General features: G+C 34.2%; 1 protein-coding gene across 2 annotated transcripts in view; it reads left to right on the forward strand.

Moving 5' to 3' along the window:
* Positions 1-18649, forward strand: part of Itgb1 (integrin subunit beta 1) — a 47670-nt gene that overhangs the window by 12926 nt on the left and 16095 nt on the right. For both annotated transcript variants that reach the window (XM_078023427.1, XM_078023428.1), the window contains exons 2-9: positions 4999-5065; positions 7474-7559; positions 9126-9348; positions 11504-11674; positions 13446-13684; positions 15954-16109; positions 17160-17255; positions 17684-17773. In XM_078023427.1, coding sequence (XP_077879553.1) covers positions 4999-5065; positions 7474-7559; positions 9126-9348; positions 11504-11674; positions 13446-13684; positions 15954-16109; positions 17160-17255; positions 17684-17773 — 1128 coding nt within the window. The remainder of the gene's footprint in view (positions 1-4998; positions 5066-7473; positions 7560-9125; positions 9349-11503; positions 11675-13445; positions 13685-15953; positions 16110-17159; positions 17256-17683; positions 17774-18649) is intronic.

The raw sequence follows: 18649 nt of genomic DNA on the forward strand, positions 1-18649 counted from the left end.
AAGCAGACATTTCACATTCAAATTTCTCAAGAAAAATACATCATTTTTCTTCCCTAGCTCCATTCCCTTTTCTGTGTTCTTTATTTTCAATGCAAGTTTTTAACTATGACAGAGAAAAACAGAACACCATAAATTAGACTGTTGTTTGTTCTAGATTTCTTTCTTTTGCCCCCTTCCTTATTCAAGCAAATTATTAGAGCCCACATAGCTAGCTACCTGTAGTCACGCCCTTGTCATTTCATTTACTACTATTGTCTGGATTCACCTCTTAATCAAACCTTTGTGGTAACTGCTGTGTCTATCTTCTAGCACCTGTCTCCCACCCATCCTCTTTCATGCTAATTTCTTACCATGTATATGCAGTTATGGTGCTATCCTGCCCAAGTTTTTTTTAAAATTTTTTAATTTAATTTAATTTAATTTTTTTAGTTTCCCTACTGTTTATACAATAGAATCTAAACTCTTTCAGCATAGATAGCATTTAAAGCTCTCAGTCATATAGCTCCATCTGACTGCCTGCTCTCCATTTCTGCTGTTTCTAACTCATGTTTTAAGTCTTGGAGTGATTTAAGCACTTCAAGATTCTTTTTGTCCTTTTTAGTGTTTTAAAATAATATAATTTGTACTTATGGCAAAATGACAAGGATAAAGTAATAGCTCATTATTTCATCAACAAGATATAACTACAAAAACACATAATTTTTTTTTCTGGTCTTTTTCCACAAAGAGAAAAGATGAAACAAAAAATTCTAACTTGGGAATGGACACCTAAACATGTACTTTTGGCAATAAGATTAGAAAGGAGTTGCTATAATCCCTTTAGGACCCACACTGCGCATGCACAGATTTTGGCTTGGAATATCATCTCTCCATTTATCTTCCTACTTGCCTCTTATGTGCCTTCAATTCTGTCTGAAATCCTGCCTCTCTGTGAAGCCTTTACACCTGCTGGGATTTCAGTATTCTCAATGTGCTGTGTCCTATATTCATTACAGAAATCATCACATCATACTGTAATTATTTGTATTTTTGTCTTTGAACCGAACTCAAAAGTTCCTTGAGGCAGCAATATTTGTATTTCCAGATATAGCACAAAACCTGAGGAGTGACCTCTAGTGTCGCAGAGTGGAATAACAAGTAGAATCCAAGAAAATAGATTAAGGGTGCCTCAGTACATGTTATAGCTAGTCAAAAATTTATGAATGAAGGGATTCAGGTAGATGAGGCCAAGAAAGAGTTCTTTTATATGGTGAGTTTCATACACATAGTGGGGAGTGTATGTCAGTTGTAGTAGGTTGAGGAGAGGGGAAATGATTAAGAAATGGGGACCAGTGTAGACAAGAAGTTTAGACCTTTGACTATGAAAAAGAGACCCAAATAGAATAAGGACAACGTCTCAATGGCATTTTTTTCCTGTTGTCTCCCAACAGGCTGTCTTGTGTGGAATGCCATTGGTAGGAAATATTTAGTACCTTTTCTGAACATAAGAATCACCTGATGAAAAGGTCCTTCTCCAAAAAGATTGTGGTTTTTGGCCTGGGGAGGGTATCCAGGTGAGTCTTATGGGGTTGTTCCCAAGCTACTATGGGAAGTGCTCCGTAAAGAGGTTTTGAAATAAAAGACACTTGGTGTGTCTTCTTTCCATTTCTCCACACACATACAAGAGGATTTCCCAGTACCTTCCAAAGACTGTTAGGCTTGATAAGGGGAGGCTGTGGCTCTTTACATTAGGATTGATAAGGGGAAGCTGTGGCTCTTTACCTAAAATGTTCTACTGCTTGCTTCCCCGGTGGCCTCTTCTAATTACAAGCTCTTCTAATTGTCCTCATAGCACATATTCTTCTTGTGTGTATGTAGGGGTTGGGTACTGGGGATTGAACCAAGGGCACTTTACTACTGAGCTATAGCCACAGCCCTTTTAATTTTTTATTTTGAGACAGTATCTCACTGAGTTTCTTAAGCCTTGCTAAGTTGCTGAGATCAACCTCGAATTTGGTGATCCTCCTGCTTCAACCTCCTGAGTCACTAAGATTATAGGTGTGCCTCACTGCAGCCTGGCCATTTTCTTATTCACTGTCCTCTTCTTTGTCCTCATAGATCTTTATTCTTAATTACTGTCATCTTCTGCTGCTGCTTCATTTCCCTGAAAGCCTTTTACAGACACCAACAACCAGTGTCAACTCCTCTCTGTTCCAGTGTGCTGAATAGTCTGAAGAGTTGACATTTGTCCTCAAGCTGTTTGCAGCCATCATCCTTGTTCTCTCAGCTGTTTTTTTTTTCTTCTTCTTTTTTTTTTTAACCACTGGGGCCTTGAGCCACATTTTTGCTTGCTTTTGGGCTTGGAGCTCTTCCAGCAGTGCCAGGGTTGTGGTGAGTTGTTGTTTGACTTGTCAAGGTTCTTAGAAGGAAAGGAACTATGGCAGATAAAGCAATATTCTAAAGGGATGTAGCCTCAGAATATTAAGAAACATAAAATGTTTCTTAATAGTTTTATCTCTGAATTATATATTATTTTGAAAGATTTCTCAAAATCTCCAGTGGTCTTTAAAGTAGCCTGAATAAATATACATTCATCCTTATATGGGACAAATATTTGTTCCATCTTTTATAGAAACTGCCCATATACTCTTTACCATAGTGGTGCATTTCCTCAGAAATCTTCATGTTCCAAATTATTTTCATTTTGGCTTTGGAATTGATCACATTATGTGAATTCTTTAGTATTATAGACTGTATGGATTTACTACACATTAAGCTTTTTAGGCAGGTCCTAAAAGGTGAATTGTAATGCTTAGGTTTCGTCAGTCACTTGGATGTAGTTGCATGTAAGCACAACTGCCAACTTAAGATATAACAGAACTTTCTGGTCTGAACCCACTTGTGAAGTATGTGACTACACAAGTTGTTCTTATCTGCAGTTTCTGTGATGCCAACATTGAGTGCAAGTATCCTAGGGGTGCTTGGACTAGAGCTTAGAGCCCTCTGTCTGAGCTATCAGACTAACATCATGAAATGTAGGCCCGTGAAGGTGAGGGTCTTTAAAATTTCTCTTCAGTGTTAATGTGGAATTCAATGAACTTTTTCTTATCCAAGGAAATTTACTAAGAAAAAAATTTCACACAGTTAATCTGTTTTTATAAGAGAGCAAAAAGAGGAGAAGGAAACATTATAGGAGTTTAGAAAAACAAAGTCCCTATTACCTTTATATTATGCATATAATTCTTTGTCATTCCAGATCTCTTTGGTTACTCTCATATGTTTAGTTATTGGTATTTTGCGTTCCTTTGAGATTGGTACATACTTTGCACACAATATCCTCTAAACTTTCTAATATTGCAGCATGTTATTATTTTTATGATTGTCAAATAGTGTAAAAATTTGATGCAATTAGAGTTCACCATTGTCCTATTATATGTTTCCATTTTGCCAAGTATAAATGTACTAGAGTACTATACTGAAAACATATGCATGTGTGTCATCTTTTATCTCTTTGGTGATTTCTCTTCATATTTTAAGTTATTTATTCACCATAGGATGAACTCTCCAGTAGCTAATTTGCTAAGTTGGGAGAAATATTTTTTTATGCTTTTTTATTTTCACACATTTTGCGACACATTTTTTACATATTTTGTAGTTTTTCCTCAAAATTACACCAATTTACAGAGCTACCACTTTCTTACAGCTATCTGCAATAGGTTTTTGGGGAGATTAAAAAAAATTAAAAAAGACTTTTTTCCCCCTCACTAGTTCTCCTTATATTGTGTGTGTGTGTGTGTGTGTTTGTGTGTGTGTGTGTATGTGTGTGTGTGTGTGTGTATGTGAATGTTGATAACTAGTAAAGCTAAACTTTTTTAGAGGGTATACATTTGCTTTTTTTTATATTCTTGTGGCAGGGCAGATACTTATGCATAACTATTAGACTAGGTGCTGGTCTAGTAAGTATTTAAAGGGTAGAAAGGTTTAGGAACCTTTAACAGTATCCATCTTTGAGCATCTGGTAAGGTATAGATTGTGAAACTCTGAAAACTTTGATTCAGAGAAAATAGTTATATAGCTAATGATTGGATGGTGAGGTAGTCTATTTAATATACAGAATGTTACCTGATTTTTTTCTGTAGGAATTTTAAAAGACACTCAAGACTTTTCCTGAGTCTTTTTACTCTCCTTCTTCTTTTTCTTTTTCTTTTTTTTTTAGTCTAGTTTGTAGATCTAGAAAGTGTAGGGAATTAAACTGAATATTTTACTAATTTCTTGCATTTTTTTTCCTTAACAAAGAGAAAAAGTAACAATAAAACAACCTTAAAATTGAGTTAGGGCCTTTACAGGATATTGGTTTTTACCTGAGGAGAAATGAGGACTATTGAAGAGTTGTAAGTAGAGGGATGACTAGAACAGGTTTTGAAAAGTTCACTGAAATTGATGTATAGTAGTCAGGTATCTGAGGCATCTGCATGTGCATGTTTTGCTCCTGAGAGACACAGGAGACCATGGAGATGGAAATTATATGGGACAAAGAAAGACTTTTCATAGTTTTCTGGCGTTGGGGAGTACTTGATATTCTTCTTCTTCTTTTTTTAGAGCACTACTAGTTCAATATTAAAACATTTATTTAGGGCTGGGGTTGTGGCTCAGAGATAGAGCACTTGCCTACCATGCGTGAGGCACTGAGTTCGATCCTCAGCACCACATAAAAATAAAATAAAGATATTGTGTCCACCTATAATTAAAAAATAAATATTTTAAAAAACATTTATTTAGAAAAGAATGAATTATGGGGATCTGGTGTGCAAGTTATTTGAGTAGTATAAGTAAAAGGTGAGAGCTAGTTAGTGGAGAGAAACCATGGGGATGTGGAGAGGATTAGAGAGGAATGATTTGAGAGGTATTTTGTTTATAAAATTAACCTCAACCAAAGATAAGGAGTGTGGCACCTGTTATGTTTAATATATTTTTTTATTATTTTCTTAATATAACGTTACACATTTTTTTATATTTCAGATGAATTTACAACTGGTTTTCTGGATTGGACTGATCAGTTCAGTATGCTGCGTGTTTGGTCAAACAGGTAAAAAAAAAAAAAAAAAAGGTTTTCTAATTATCTTTTTATCTTATGCCACTCTTTGATCAGTTGGATCCTTGGAAAACCTGAGTCAGATCATGCTGCTCCTTCTAAAAGCCCTGCAGTGGTCACATCTCATCATGAGTGAAGAGCAAGGTCCTTCCAAGGGCCTGCAGTTCCTTCATGGTCAGACATGACTCTAACCTGCTGCCTGATAGGCAGGTTGACTAGTAAAATGCTGAAATGATAGAAGAGCAGGATAGATGACACAAAAATCATTTGAAAGTATAAAGTGTTTGAGTGAGCAGAGAGAAAGCAAAAGCATGTAATATATTCAGAAAGAAATAAAGTAAATCTGTAGAATGCTGACTTATGAACTGCTCATTATTACCTAAAAATGTTAACTTTCTAAATGTTCTTACCCTTGGATGAAAAAGTTTTCCAATATGTTGGCATCATGTAGAAGAGCAGTGAAACTAAAGCTAAAGATACATTTAATCCTGTGACGCATGGTGTGTCCACATCTGGAATAGTAGGTACCCAAATCTAGTCTCCAAATCTCAAAAAAGTACATTGAATAGAAAAAAAGTAGAATTGTTTGCTCTCAGAATCAGAAAGACTTACTACATGTAAAAGTGAAGGAAAACTCCTTTATAAAAGAAACTTGATAAATTTGAGTTATTAAAAATCATTAGTCCAATATCTGTATGTTAGAACACCATAAATGAAACTAAACAAAGGCTTATCTTCTTTAATATGTATGGAAAGCCACTAAAAATCATGAACATGATAATAGAAAAACTTGCAAAAACACCTAACAGAAATTTTACAAAAAGAAATGATCAGTAAATACAAACAACAAATGTGATACATTAAATAATTGATAATTGAGTCAATATTCTAATGTATACCTGTTAAATGAATTAAAGTTTTTGATATTTAAGTACTTGGTATAATTGGAATTGTGGCAAAATAATATGTATATATTGCATGGTGGAATAGAAATTAGTATGTTACTTCTGTACAAAAATTAGTGTGTATTGAGGATTTCAGAGATGTTGATTTACTCTTCAATTTGGTAGTCCTTTTTTTGGACACTTGTTATAAGGAAGTTATTAGATCTGTACTGAGGTTTATATGTAAGAATGGTCATCAAAGTGCATGTGTATATGGGCGTGTGTGTGTATTTGGAGTGTTTGTGTGTGTGAGCAAGCTACTGTGAGCTGTGTACACATGTGCTTAGAAACTGTCTCCTTTTGCCCAACACTACCTAGATTATATTCATATAATAAAATATTATATAGTCATTGAAAGCCACATTTTTGAAGTATTTCTAACAACATGAATAAAACACTAGGAATAATGTTTAAAAGCAGTAATAAAACTGTATATATGAAGTATATTATCAATTGCTTTAAAATAATGTTTGTATGTGCTTATTTGCTTGCTATTTCTTTATATGTCTGTATAGTAAAAAAGACTACAAAGAAATATACAAAAAATGTGGTTATCTCTCAGTGAGCACATTGTGAATGATTATTTTTGTTATGCTTTCATGTGTTTTCCCATTTTCTATATAGAATATTAGGTTTATAATAAAAAAAGTTACAGTGAATGCAGTTCTTATTTGTGTTTGCCACATGAAAGGCATGTGAGTTCTTAGGTGGAATAAGAAATATTTAAGACTTATTTTGAACACAGAGACTAAAAATTCATGGGATTTTGGATTTGATAAGTGTGGATTTTTCAGTTATTTAACATACTAAAAATGAAAATTACTAAGACATTTGTGAGAGTATGGGTGTGATATCCTGAATCACATGAAAAGAAGTAATACTTTACCCATTTGTAAGAAAACTCATGTTGTTTATGACCATCCAAATTAATAGATTCTGAAATTATACCTCTGAAAAAAATGATAAATGTATAGTTAGATTAATAGTACCTAGTCTTTGGTATAAAATACAAGAAAGAGATAGATAAATGTGTTCTTTGTTTTTTTTTTTTTTTTTTTTTTTGGGTACCAGGGATTGAGATCAGTGATACTTAATCAACCACTGAGCCGTATAGTTAGCCCTTTTTATTTTGAGACAGGTCTCACTAAATCGCTGAAGGCCTCACTGAATTGCTAAGGCTGGCTTTGAATTTGTAATCCTTCTGCTTCACTTTCCCAAGCCGCTGGGGTTACAGGCATATGCCAGCATTCCTTGTTCGTAGCTATGTTCTTATATGGCTTCCATTGCCAATATGCATAGTCTCTTGTGGGTAGTTCTCTTTTAGTTTGGTAATTAGCTTAAGAGTTTTCATATTTAACATACGTATAAATTGCATCATTTGTCATTATAATCTGATTTTTCTTTTTTTTTTCTCTCTGAAACCTCATATAAATTGGCTTCCTTTCCTTTTTTGGACAGATAAAAATAGATGTTTGAAAGCAAATGCCAAATCATGTGGAGAATGTATACAAGCTGGGCCAAATTGTGGGTGGTGCACAAATTCAGTAAGTAAAGTTGCACATGTCCTTTACTCTCTGATTATTGAGTGCTGCCCAATGCTATGTCCTAGTGAAGTACTAGATATGAATTTTCACTTAAGTCAGAGTTTAATGAATAATGTGTGATGGTCTAGAACCGTGTTGTTAAGTATAGTAGCCACTTGAGCACTTGTGATGTGGGTGGTACAAATTAGTTGCTCTAAGTCTCAAGTACAGATTTGAAGACAGTATAAAAAAATCAGTGTTGAAATAATTATTTTATAGAAACATATAATAAGTGTTAAGATTAATTTCTCATTTCTTTTTTATTAGTGTGGCTACTAGACAGCTACTAGCTCATCTTTGTGGCACATGTTTCTATTGGGTAACTTTCCAGAAAAAAGCCTCGCTATTTAGTTTGACTATTGTAGATTTTTTTTTCCCTTGTTTCAGTGGGGAGGAATAGATTAATCTTAGAAATCTCTATACTGGGCTGGGGATATGGCTCAAGCGGTAACATGCTCACCTGGCATGCGTGGGGCACTGGGTTTGATCCTCAGCACCACATAAAAAAAATAAAATAAAGATGTTGTGTCCACCGAAAACTAAAAAAGGAAAAAAAAAAAGAAATCTTTATACCTTACCTAACATGATGCCTTCTACAAAGCCTGCAAATTTCATTGAGTAAATAAATGAGTATGTAAGAACAGGAAGTAAGGAGAGGTTATTTTGAGGTTATATAATTTATTCAAATAATGAATAAATAATAATAGAGTCAAAGGATTATTGATTATGTCTTCACGTAGGCATTTGGACCTAAATTGCAAATGCCTCACTGTAGGCTTAACTGGTAAAATGTCAAGCATGTCAGATGGTTTGACCATATCAAAGAGAGGTTTTTGTTTTATATCAAACTATTTCTTATGGCTCTTTTCTGTTACCCTTTTTAAAATAGTAAGCTGGTATTAATTTGGAAACAATGGAATAAAGAGTGCTGTGAGTTTATCTTAGGCAAGGCTTAACTTAACTGCACCTCTTTGCTTTCTTCTCTGGAAAATGAGGATTTTGCCCCCTTTATCTGAAGCTTCAATTAGAATTGATGACCTTTAGTAGTGTTTCTTTGATGGCTCTAAATAAGTAGTAGCTGCTATTATCATCAACATCCATTTCATAAAGGCCATAGTTTATTTGTAGTTGAGGATTATTCTAGCCAAACTATTCCTTAGATAATTTAGTCTTTGAGCTCTGGACATAACTACTGTTTGATATTTGGATTTATACATGATTAATAGTTGTCAATCATACTGAATAAGTGATTTCACTGAAAGAAATGTAGTTTGATTTGATTTAAATTTGAAGTTTACTATTTAAAATAATACACTGAGATAAGAACTGAGAAATTTATTATTTTCTTATAATTGATTTTACTATTTTAAACAAGAGGACTTATGGTTTGGACAAAGGGGGCTTTTTGTTGTAAAAGCCCAAAAGGAAATGTGTTGGGTGTCATTTATATTTTGTAATTTGTGTGTTTGCAATTATATTATGTAAAAAGGTTTGCTTATTTATACTAGTATTTTATGTATCTTTTAGACATTTTTACAAGAAGGAATGCCTACTTCTGCACGATGTGATGATTTAGAAGCCTTAAAAAAGAAGGGTTGCCATCCAGATGACATAGAAAATCCCAGAGGCTCCAAAACTATAAAGAAAAATAAAAATGTAACAAACCGGAGCAAAGGAACAGCAGAGAAGCTCCAGCCAGAAGATATTACTCAGATCCAGCCACAGCAGTTGGTTTTGCAATTGCGATCAGGTATATAATCTAACTCTCTTCCTTTTTACTTGGGTATTTTGTTTGTTTGTTTTTATAGTGCTGAGAATGGAACCCAAGACCACTGAGATACACCTTCAACTTTCTACTTGAGTTTTTGACACCGTCTTTATACAAGCCTCTTAATTCTGTGGAAGGCTCCTTTTCACATGTGAACTGGCACTCCAAGATGTGGAATAGGCTTAAGTTTAGGATTTTTTTTTTTTCAATGTTAAAAAATATATGTGCAGTGTGTGTGTGTGTGTGTGTGTGTGTGTGTGTGTGTGTGTATACTTTGAATATTATTAAATGTCTAATGTCAGTAGCAAGTTTTGTTTAATATTCAGAAGGTATTAAATAGACTAAATGAATTTTAAAAATAATTATGTCTATCCTCTGCTAAAATTTCATAATATAAAATCAAAATTTTAACAATTTCCTTTGTATTTATTTAGCATTGCAATCCCACAATTAAAAACAAAGAAACAGCAAGTATTCTTCATATCCTTTCTCATTTCTATCCTTTCAGAAAGAATGATACACATTCCTGTCCCATGACTCTTGTTCTTTCGACTCTCCAACCTGTACAGTCAGGCCTTAACTTCCACACCTGGTCTGTAAAGTGCCATTATCACCTTGAACTTTCAGGGATCCTTGTCAGAGTCATTCATTTATATATTTATCTAATTTGTTTATTATTATTACTTTTAAGCCTTTCTGCACTAAAGTGATGCTTTGAACATCTTGGGATGCTTAGCTCTTTAGCTTTTGTGATGTAACTCCTAGTTGTTCTTATCTCACCATTGCTTTCTAGTCTCTTTTTGTGTCTTATTTTTTTCTTCTGAAGTTCTCTTAAAATTTGTTTTTCCTCCATGGCTTTAAAACCATTCATATGCTGAAACAACACAGAATTTTCTCTTGAGCTCTATACCATTTCATACAGAAAAGTCAACATAATAAAACCTATAAGTTTTCATCCAAACCTTTATTTTTCTCCTGTAGTGTCTGAGTGAGAGTGTGTGTGCATGAGTGTATTTTAGGTGCTGAGGATCAAACGCCCACGGTATGGCAAGTGTGTTATCTCTGAGCTACGTCTCCAGCCCCTATATTTTCTGAGTGAATACATTTATCATGTCGTGTGTTTCTCTCCTCTTCTCCTTCCTCATTGTTCAGAGCTTCATTTCTCGTGAATTTTTCTATAGTTTCTTAGCTGGAATCTTTGTATAATTTCTTTTAAAAACTCTTTTTTTGCCATATTTTCTGAAGTAAAAATCATATTATTCACTTAACATATAGTGGCACCTATTAGACAGAGATTTGTCACAGCTTCAGTCTCTAAATGTTAGTTGTACCCTGCTTTTTCCTCCCCGGTCTAATAGATGTTATTTTGTTTGTTTTTTCTCTCATAGTTAAAAACTTGTGTTAGTTGGCTTTTTTATTACTATAACAACTACTGGGGATAATTAGCTTATAAGGAAAAAGGGTTTATTTAGGTTCTCAGATATGGAAATTTCAGTCCATGGTTGAGTGGTCCTGTTACTCTGGGCCTGTGGCAAGGTGGAACAGGATCCTACTGACCCCTTTAAGGGTACGGCCCCCAGAGACCTAACACATGAACCATTGGGGGACATTCCAGATCCAAACTATAGAAAGATTGATTGTGTTGCTGACAGTCAATTTTTGGGAATGTTGTCTTTTTCATTTTTGTTTCTCTAAGATCTGGTGTTTTAAGTATTTGTTGAACAAAATTTAGTACGGTACACATTGAGTTACTTATAGAATTCTCAGGTTTTGTGAAAAGTATATACTTAATATATTTCATTTTATAATGTTTACCATGTAAGTCAGATTTGTTTTTTTTGTTTGTTTGTTTTTTCATTTGCTTTTTTGGTACCGAGGATTTAACCCAGGGACCCAGAGGCTCTTAATCACTGAGTCACATTCCCAGCCCTTTTTTTATTTTTTATTTTCTATTTTCAGACGGGGTCATGCTAAGTTTCTCAGGGTGTTGCTAAATTGCTGAAGTTGGCTTTGAACTTGTGATTCTCCTACTTCAGTCTCCCAGCCACTGGGATTACAAGTGTGTACCACTGCACCCAGCTTATTTACTTTGGATTATTGGTGAGCTAATTTCATTTTCTAATCTCTTTTTAATCAGGAGAGCCACAGATGTTTACATTAAAATTCAAGAGAGCTGAAGACTATCCCATTGATCTTTATTACCTTATGGACCTCTCTTATTCAATGAAAGATGATTTGGAGAATGTAAAAAGTCTTGGAACAGATCTGATGAATGAAATGAGGAGGATTACTTCAGACTTCCGAATTGGTAGGACTGTTGGGAAAATTAATAATTTTCATATATATATATAAGTCTTGACACTTGTCAAAGTCTTTGTTTCCTCTTTTATTCTTTTTTTTTTTTCTGGGCAGGGGTGATGGTACTGGGGATTGAACTTAGGGGCACTTGACCGCTGAGCCACATCCCAACTCTGTTTATTTAAAGGCGAGGTCTCTCTGAATTGCTTAGTGCCTGGCTTTTTGCTGAGGCTGGCTTTGAACTTTCCATCTTCCTGCCTCAGCCTCCTGAGCCGCTAGGATAACAGGCGTGCGCCACCACCCCAGCCAGTTTTCCTCCTTTATTCTTGATAACATTCTTGTGAGATAAATTTGCCAGTTTGTAGCTTTTTCTTTCTGAGAGGAAACTGATATTCTTGACATACATCTAATGCTCTTTCTGCTTTCTCATTCCTCTGTTATTTTTTGATACTATGTAATTTGACACAGATTATTCCTTATAGGTAATGAAATCTATGCTTATTTTCACAGGAATTTATCCATTCATCTGTTGATTTATTTTATAGACATGTGTTGAGTACCCCAGGTTCTATTTCATTATTAACTAGTGTGAGCACACTTGCTTGTATGTCATGTCCTAATTTAATTTTATACCTAGATTTCATATTATAGTGATCTCAGTATGTCCCCAAGTGAACCTCTTTCTTCCTGCCACTTTTCACCACTCATCTAGCAGAAGTTTAGAAACAGAACATTAGAAAGACTTGACTATCTTCTTGAGGCTAAAAATGCCTTTCAAAAATTAACTCTGTGTGGAAACATTAAAAAAAATAGCGCTTGGTTAAAATATGCGTTCATTCAGTAAAAATAATTGACCATGGAGATGGGAAGCTTTTATCAAGTTAGTCTTTTGTGATGTGGTCCAAAATCTAGAATATTCTTCCATCATCATGCTGTTACTGAGAGCTGGTACACTAAGAAAATGAATCTGAGTTACTTTCAAAGTGGGTAGACTTATATCTTAGTCTCTTTGGGCTGCTGTAACAAAATGCTGTAAACCGAGTAGCTTATAAACAACAGAACTTTTTTTCTCACAGTTACAGAGTGAGAATTCAACATCAAATCAGATTCTGTGTCCGGCGAGGATCTACCATTTGGTTCACAGATGGTCCTTCTAGCTGTATCCTCTCTCTGGGGACTCTTTTTTGTTTTTAAATATTTATTTTTTAGTTATGGTTGAACACAATACCTTAATTTTATTTATTTATTTTTATGTAGTGCTGAGGATCAAATCCAGGGCATTGCATGTGCTAGGCAAGTGCTCTACTGCTGAGCCACAACCCCAGCCCCTCTGGGGTCACTTTTTATGAGACTAATCCCAGTCATGCAGGCTCTACCTTCATAATTTAATCACCTCCCAAAGGCTTTATTTTCTAATATTAATTACATTGGGGATTAGGTTTTCAGCATGTGAATTTTGGGGGTGTAGCTCACATATATTCATTTCATAGAAACTTATATGTGATAACATATTTGTTTTTTTTTAATTTATTTTTTTTAAGAGAGAGGGAGAGAGAGAGAGAATTTTAATATTTATTTTTTAGTATTTGGCAGACACAACATCTTTGTTTGTATGTGGTGCTAGGGATTGGACCCGGGCCGCACGCATGCCAGGCGAGTGCGCTACCACTTGAGCCACATCCCCAGCCCTGTGATAACATATTTGACTTTTAGAAAGAAATACAAGCTTATCTGTATCTCTGCATCAATCTATGTACATGTGCATTTTTTTTTTCTCCCAGGATTTGGCTCATTTGTGGAGAAAACTGTGATGCCTTACATTAGTACAACACCAGCGAAGCTCAGGAACCCTTGTACAAGTGAACAGAACTGTACCAGTCCATTTAGCTACAAAAATGTACTCAGTCTTACTGATAAAGGGGAAATATTTAATGAACTTGTGGGTAAACAACGTATATCTGGAAATTTGGATTCTCCAGAAGGTGGTTTTGATGCAATCATGCAAGTTGCAGTTTGTGGAGTAAGTGCATTTATTTTCTACAAGGGGATATCATTTGTATTATTTGTGTGCATTTTAGTGTGACATCAAAAATTACCTTAATTACCATGTCATTAAATTACTCCAGAGAAGTACAGGTAGTAATCTCTTAAATTGCCTCCAACTGCAGGTGGAGGGAAATCATGTTTAATCATTATGTCTCTATTTAAAAACAAGCATACAGAGTTTTAAAAGCTAGAATTCTGACCATTAATTGAAGTTCTGCATTTTTGGAAGAGGCTCAGTTGTCTCGACTTTCAGACTTTCTACTGGAGATGGAATTAATGTTATCTGAGGCTTCACCAAAAATCCTGAACATGATCAGAGGGAATAGCATTTCATATCATTTTCTCTGGTCAATTGTCTTCCACTCATTGTCTTTGAAAGACAAATATTTCTTCTGTGTCTTGGTAATTCAAAAGGAAAGAACTTTTAAAGCTTTAGATTATAAGCTACATTTATGGTTTTAGTGGCAAGGTTATAAGTAGTAGCAACTTCATCTCTGATTGGCCAGTGGTTAGCATTTTGTGACCCATGTACCAGCCTAGTATTTTGCAATAAACTTTTTTTTTAATATGTATTTTTTCACTGTAGTTGGACACAATATCTTTGTTTTATTTATTTATTTTTATGTGGTACTGAGCAAGTACTCTACCACTGAACCACAACCCCAGTCCCTGCAGTAAACTTTTAATGATAGAGTTGAGGCTGAAAGTAGAAAATATTGTAAATACAAGTTTGTCTGGAGGACCTACTATTGTCGCATTTTTTCTCCCTTGCTAAGGTGCTAATGGATATTCAAGATAATAAGTGAAGCAATATGGTAATTAGTGCAGTAGTTAAGAATTTTCCTATCCTCTCCATCCTAGGCAGTTTACTTAGCCTCTCTGGGATTGTTTCCTTCTTTCTCTTTCTCCCTTCCCCCCTTTTTCCTTTCAGGACTGGGGATTGAACTTGTACATGGTAGGTAGGCACTGTAGCACTGAGCTATATCCCCAGCTCTTTTTAAAATTTTTATTTTGAGACAGGTTCTTGCTAAGGTAGCCCAGGCTATCTTCAAACTTGCAATCCTTCTGCCTCAGCCTCCTGAATCTCTGGGATTACAGCAGCATACCACTGCACATAGCTGTTTTCTTTTGAAAAGATAATAATAGTGTACTCATGGGGCTATGAAATTCTAGTGCAGTAATCCATTTAATGTACCAGTATGCACTCAGCAAATATTAACTACTGTCTTGGTAATTTTGACTTCTCACTAGAGTGTTTATAACTTAAGATTGGTCTCAAGCTTTTAAAGCTGAAGAAAGTAGTTTCCAGGTAGTATCTGGCCTGCTACCTCTTTTCATTCTGGCTATTTATCTCAATTGTTGTAGCAACAATATTCTCTGGGCTGCCTTTATCCACCTCTTAACCAGAGGGATCAAAACAATCATAGCATTCATGGTCATGATGGCTATCTTTCTGTGTTTGTCATGCTCTACTTCTCTAGAGGTGAAAAAGACAACATTCTACTTTTAAAAAGATTGTTAACAGTAATAAACTTAACTCGTTTTGACAAGGAGTTTAGACTTGAAGGATATAAACAGTTGTATTAGGTTAATTTAAATTTAGACACAATTATGAAATAGACTATTACTTTACTGCTACTTTAAATTCTTTGTTGACTAGGTACAATAATAAAATAAATGAGCAAATAAATAGTATTGATCTGTGAGTTAAGATGAGTAGAATTAAACAGCAATTGGATAACTTTTTCTCTAATAAAAAAAGAAAGGCCTCAAGAGGGCTGATTAAGAACTATGTAATGTTTTGAACGACCAACAATAAAAAAAAAAAAAAAAGAAGTATATGGTACTCAAGATGGGGCAAGAGTGGATGGAGATGGATGGGAACAAGACACAGCAGTAGCATAAAGGAAGGTGTAGGCTGGAACACTTATTACTCAGTAAATATTCATCAAGCTCCTATTAAAAGGCAGGCACACTATGCATGCTGCTGTTCGGTAATCCCTGGTAGATGTCCATATACCTCAGCTCATTTTAAAAAATCTAGCAAGAAATAGCTGTGGAGTGGATAACCATCATTCAGTGGTCTCTCTGCGTTTATCAACAAGATTGTTACCATTGTTGAAAGAGAAAGATACAGAATTAGGTTAAAAGTACAGTGGTAGTCTGCGTCAAATAAAGATTTATGTCAAATTATTGTGAGTAGTGTTTTAAAATTGAAATCCTTTTATTTTCATTTGTTTAAGTCATCAATTGGCTGGAGGAATGTTACACGGCTACTGGTATTTTCCACGGATGCTGGATTTCACTTTGCTGGAGATGGGAAACTTGGTGGCATTGTTTTACCAAATGATGGACAGTGTCACCTAGAAAATAATGTGTACACAATGAGCCATTATTATGTAAGTGCTCAAGTTTTTACATGGTGAATGAATTTATGTTGAGTTTTAGTATTTATAGTGTTCAGTATTGAGGGTGGTGACTGGCTTGTGGGTTTTTCAGCCTTTGGAATAGTGTTTTTTAGGTAAGTATGGGTCCTACCCTGGTGTCCAGGAAAGGTAGTGTTCCTGTTTATGAAGATGTAATGCTGTGTTACTTCCTTGCACATAGGCAAGGACCTCATTGGGTAAAAGGAGACATAAGAGACTACTTGGACTCTTTGCCTTAATCCATAGCTGTCTCCTCTCACTTGCCAACAACTTATGGTAGCAAAATTGATATTGTTTCAAAATAATTTATCACTTTATCACTGAGCTACATTCCCATCCCTTTTTATATTTTATGTTGAGACAACAGGATCTTGCTCAGTTGCCTAGCCTGACATTAAACTTGCAATTGATCCTCCTGCCTCAGCTTGCCGAGTAGATGGGATTACAGGCGTGTATCACTAGCCCAGCTAGCTTTACTTTCATTTTCTTCCTTTATATGATTTTTAAAAACAGGCAAATTGTCTTTATTGAAAATAAAGATGGGTGAATGGACTCAAGATTCAAAAGAAATTTAAATGTTGGTGATTCTTGGTCTTAAGTGATAGATGATAGAACCTTTTATTTAATTGTCCTTATAGTTAGTGAACATAGATTATCTTACTATTTAAGACATTTTAATATGAAAATTAAAAAAAATTTTAGTTGTAGGTGAACACAATATCTTTATTTTGTTAATTTTTTTATGTGGTGCTGAAGATTGAATCCAGTGCCTCCACACACTAGGCGAATGCTCTACCACTGAGCCACAACCCCAGCCCTAATATGAAAATTCTTATATAAACAAAAGTAGAATGAAGATTAGAAACCCACATTTACATATAACCCACTTTAGCAATTATATGCATTTGATACTCTTATTTGAAAGTACTTTTGTGTAAGCAGTTATATATGCAAATTTATTTTTAAAAAGTATTAAAAAATTGGAACATATTGGAATATTAAATTGTGTTATTAATTTCTTAGGATTATCCCTCTATTGCTCACCTTGTCCAGAAACTCAGTGAAAATAATATTCAGACGATTTTTGCAGTGACTGAAGAATTTCAGCCTGTTTACAAGGTAAGTATGTGTGAGATAGAAAAAAGTTCTAGACTTTTTTTCTGTTTCATTTGTGTAATCATTAGAGGAAAAATTATATTTGAATTGAAATGTGTGGACTAGTCCACTGATAGGTGGACTAATTTTACAGAGATTTATATTAATTTTTAATTACATATTATGAAACAATTGTCTTTTTCTCAAGTTTGATTCCTAAAATTGTTTATGACATTTGTAGGGAACTAATATTTCTTTATTTAATTTTTTTTGATACACATGACATTAGAGTGTATTTTGACATATTTTACATAGGTGAAATATAACATTCTAATTAGGACTCCATTCTTGTAGGGAACTGATATTCAAAGATAACTGTTACTTGCTCAATGGACTCTAATTGTTTAAAGGAATAATATTTGTATTTTACCTGTTTTATTTCTTAATTTCAGGAACTGAAAAATTTGATCCCTAAGTCAGCAGTCGGAACATTGTCTGCAAATTCTAGCAATGTGATACAGTTGATCATTGATGCTTACAATGTGAGTACATTAAGTAGATTAAATTTGAACAAAACCCTACTGAGAATACTTGGCTCAAAGAAAGTAAAACTTCCTTTATGAATAATTTAGCAAGCCAGGAAGTCAACAAAAAAACTTAAATTCTATATCTAAAAGAAAATTTTTATATTATCTTATAGAACATGGCCTACGTCAAGAAAAAATATGATAAAGGCTTGTGGGGAAATTTTTGAGTATCTGTTTGTATGTCATTAAGCAGTAGATGTATGTGTTAGCAAGCAAGTATAACTCACATTTAAATTTACAGGTTGCCCCTAATCTTTTTCTTCCCCAAAGTATCCTTTATAGATTCATCTATTTTGGTGAACTATGCTGGAAAATTTTATTACCATTTCTCCTCTTGTCTCATATATTCAGAGGATATAGTTTTTTATTTTTTTAAAAATAAAAATCTATATCCTCACCCATTTATGTATACAGCTATATATATATGCACACATGACATAAAATACATAAAAAGGTAAATATATATGTGACTTGCTTAAAAAGTTTTATAGGATTGTTCTTGCCTCACATGGGAGTTGATTCTAAAGACAAATTGTTTTTCCCTTTTAGATCTTAGTTCACTACTGAGCATTTGTTAATAATCATTTAAAATAATCTGAAGGCTTTTGTAATACTTTGTGATATTGTGCATTGCATTCACTTTCATATATTCCTCCATAACCCTTTGGTAGGTTGAATTTTAGATTTTTTTACATTGTGCAATGGATATTCCCAAATGTTTTGGAAAGAACTATCTGAGAAGGTTTTTGTAGATTTTCAAGATTCCAGTCATTCTATGTCTTCCCCATAGTTGGTCTCTCTCTGTCTAAACAAAACATTTTCCTAGTTCCT

The sequence above is a fragment of the Ictidomys tridecemlineatus genome, chromosome 10 (genome assembly GCF_052094955.1).
Source record: "Ictidomys tridecemlineatus isolate mIctTri1 chromosome 10, mIctTri1.hap1, whole genome shotgun sequence".
Taxonomy (NCBI): Eukaryota; Metazoa; Chordata; class Mammalia; order Rodentia; family Sciuridae; genus Ictidomys; species Ictidomys tridecemlineatus.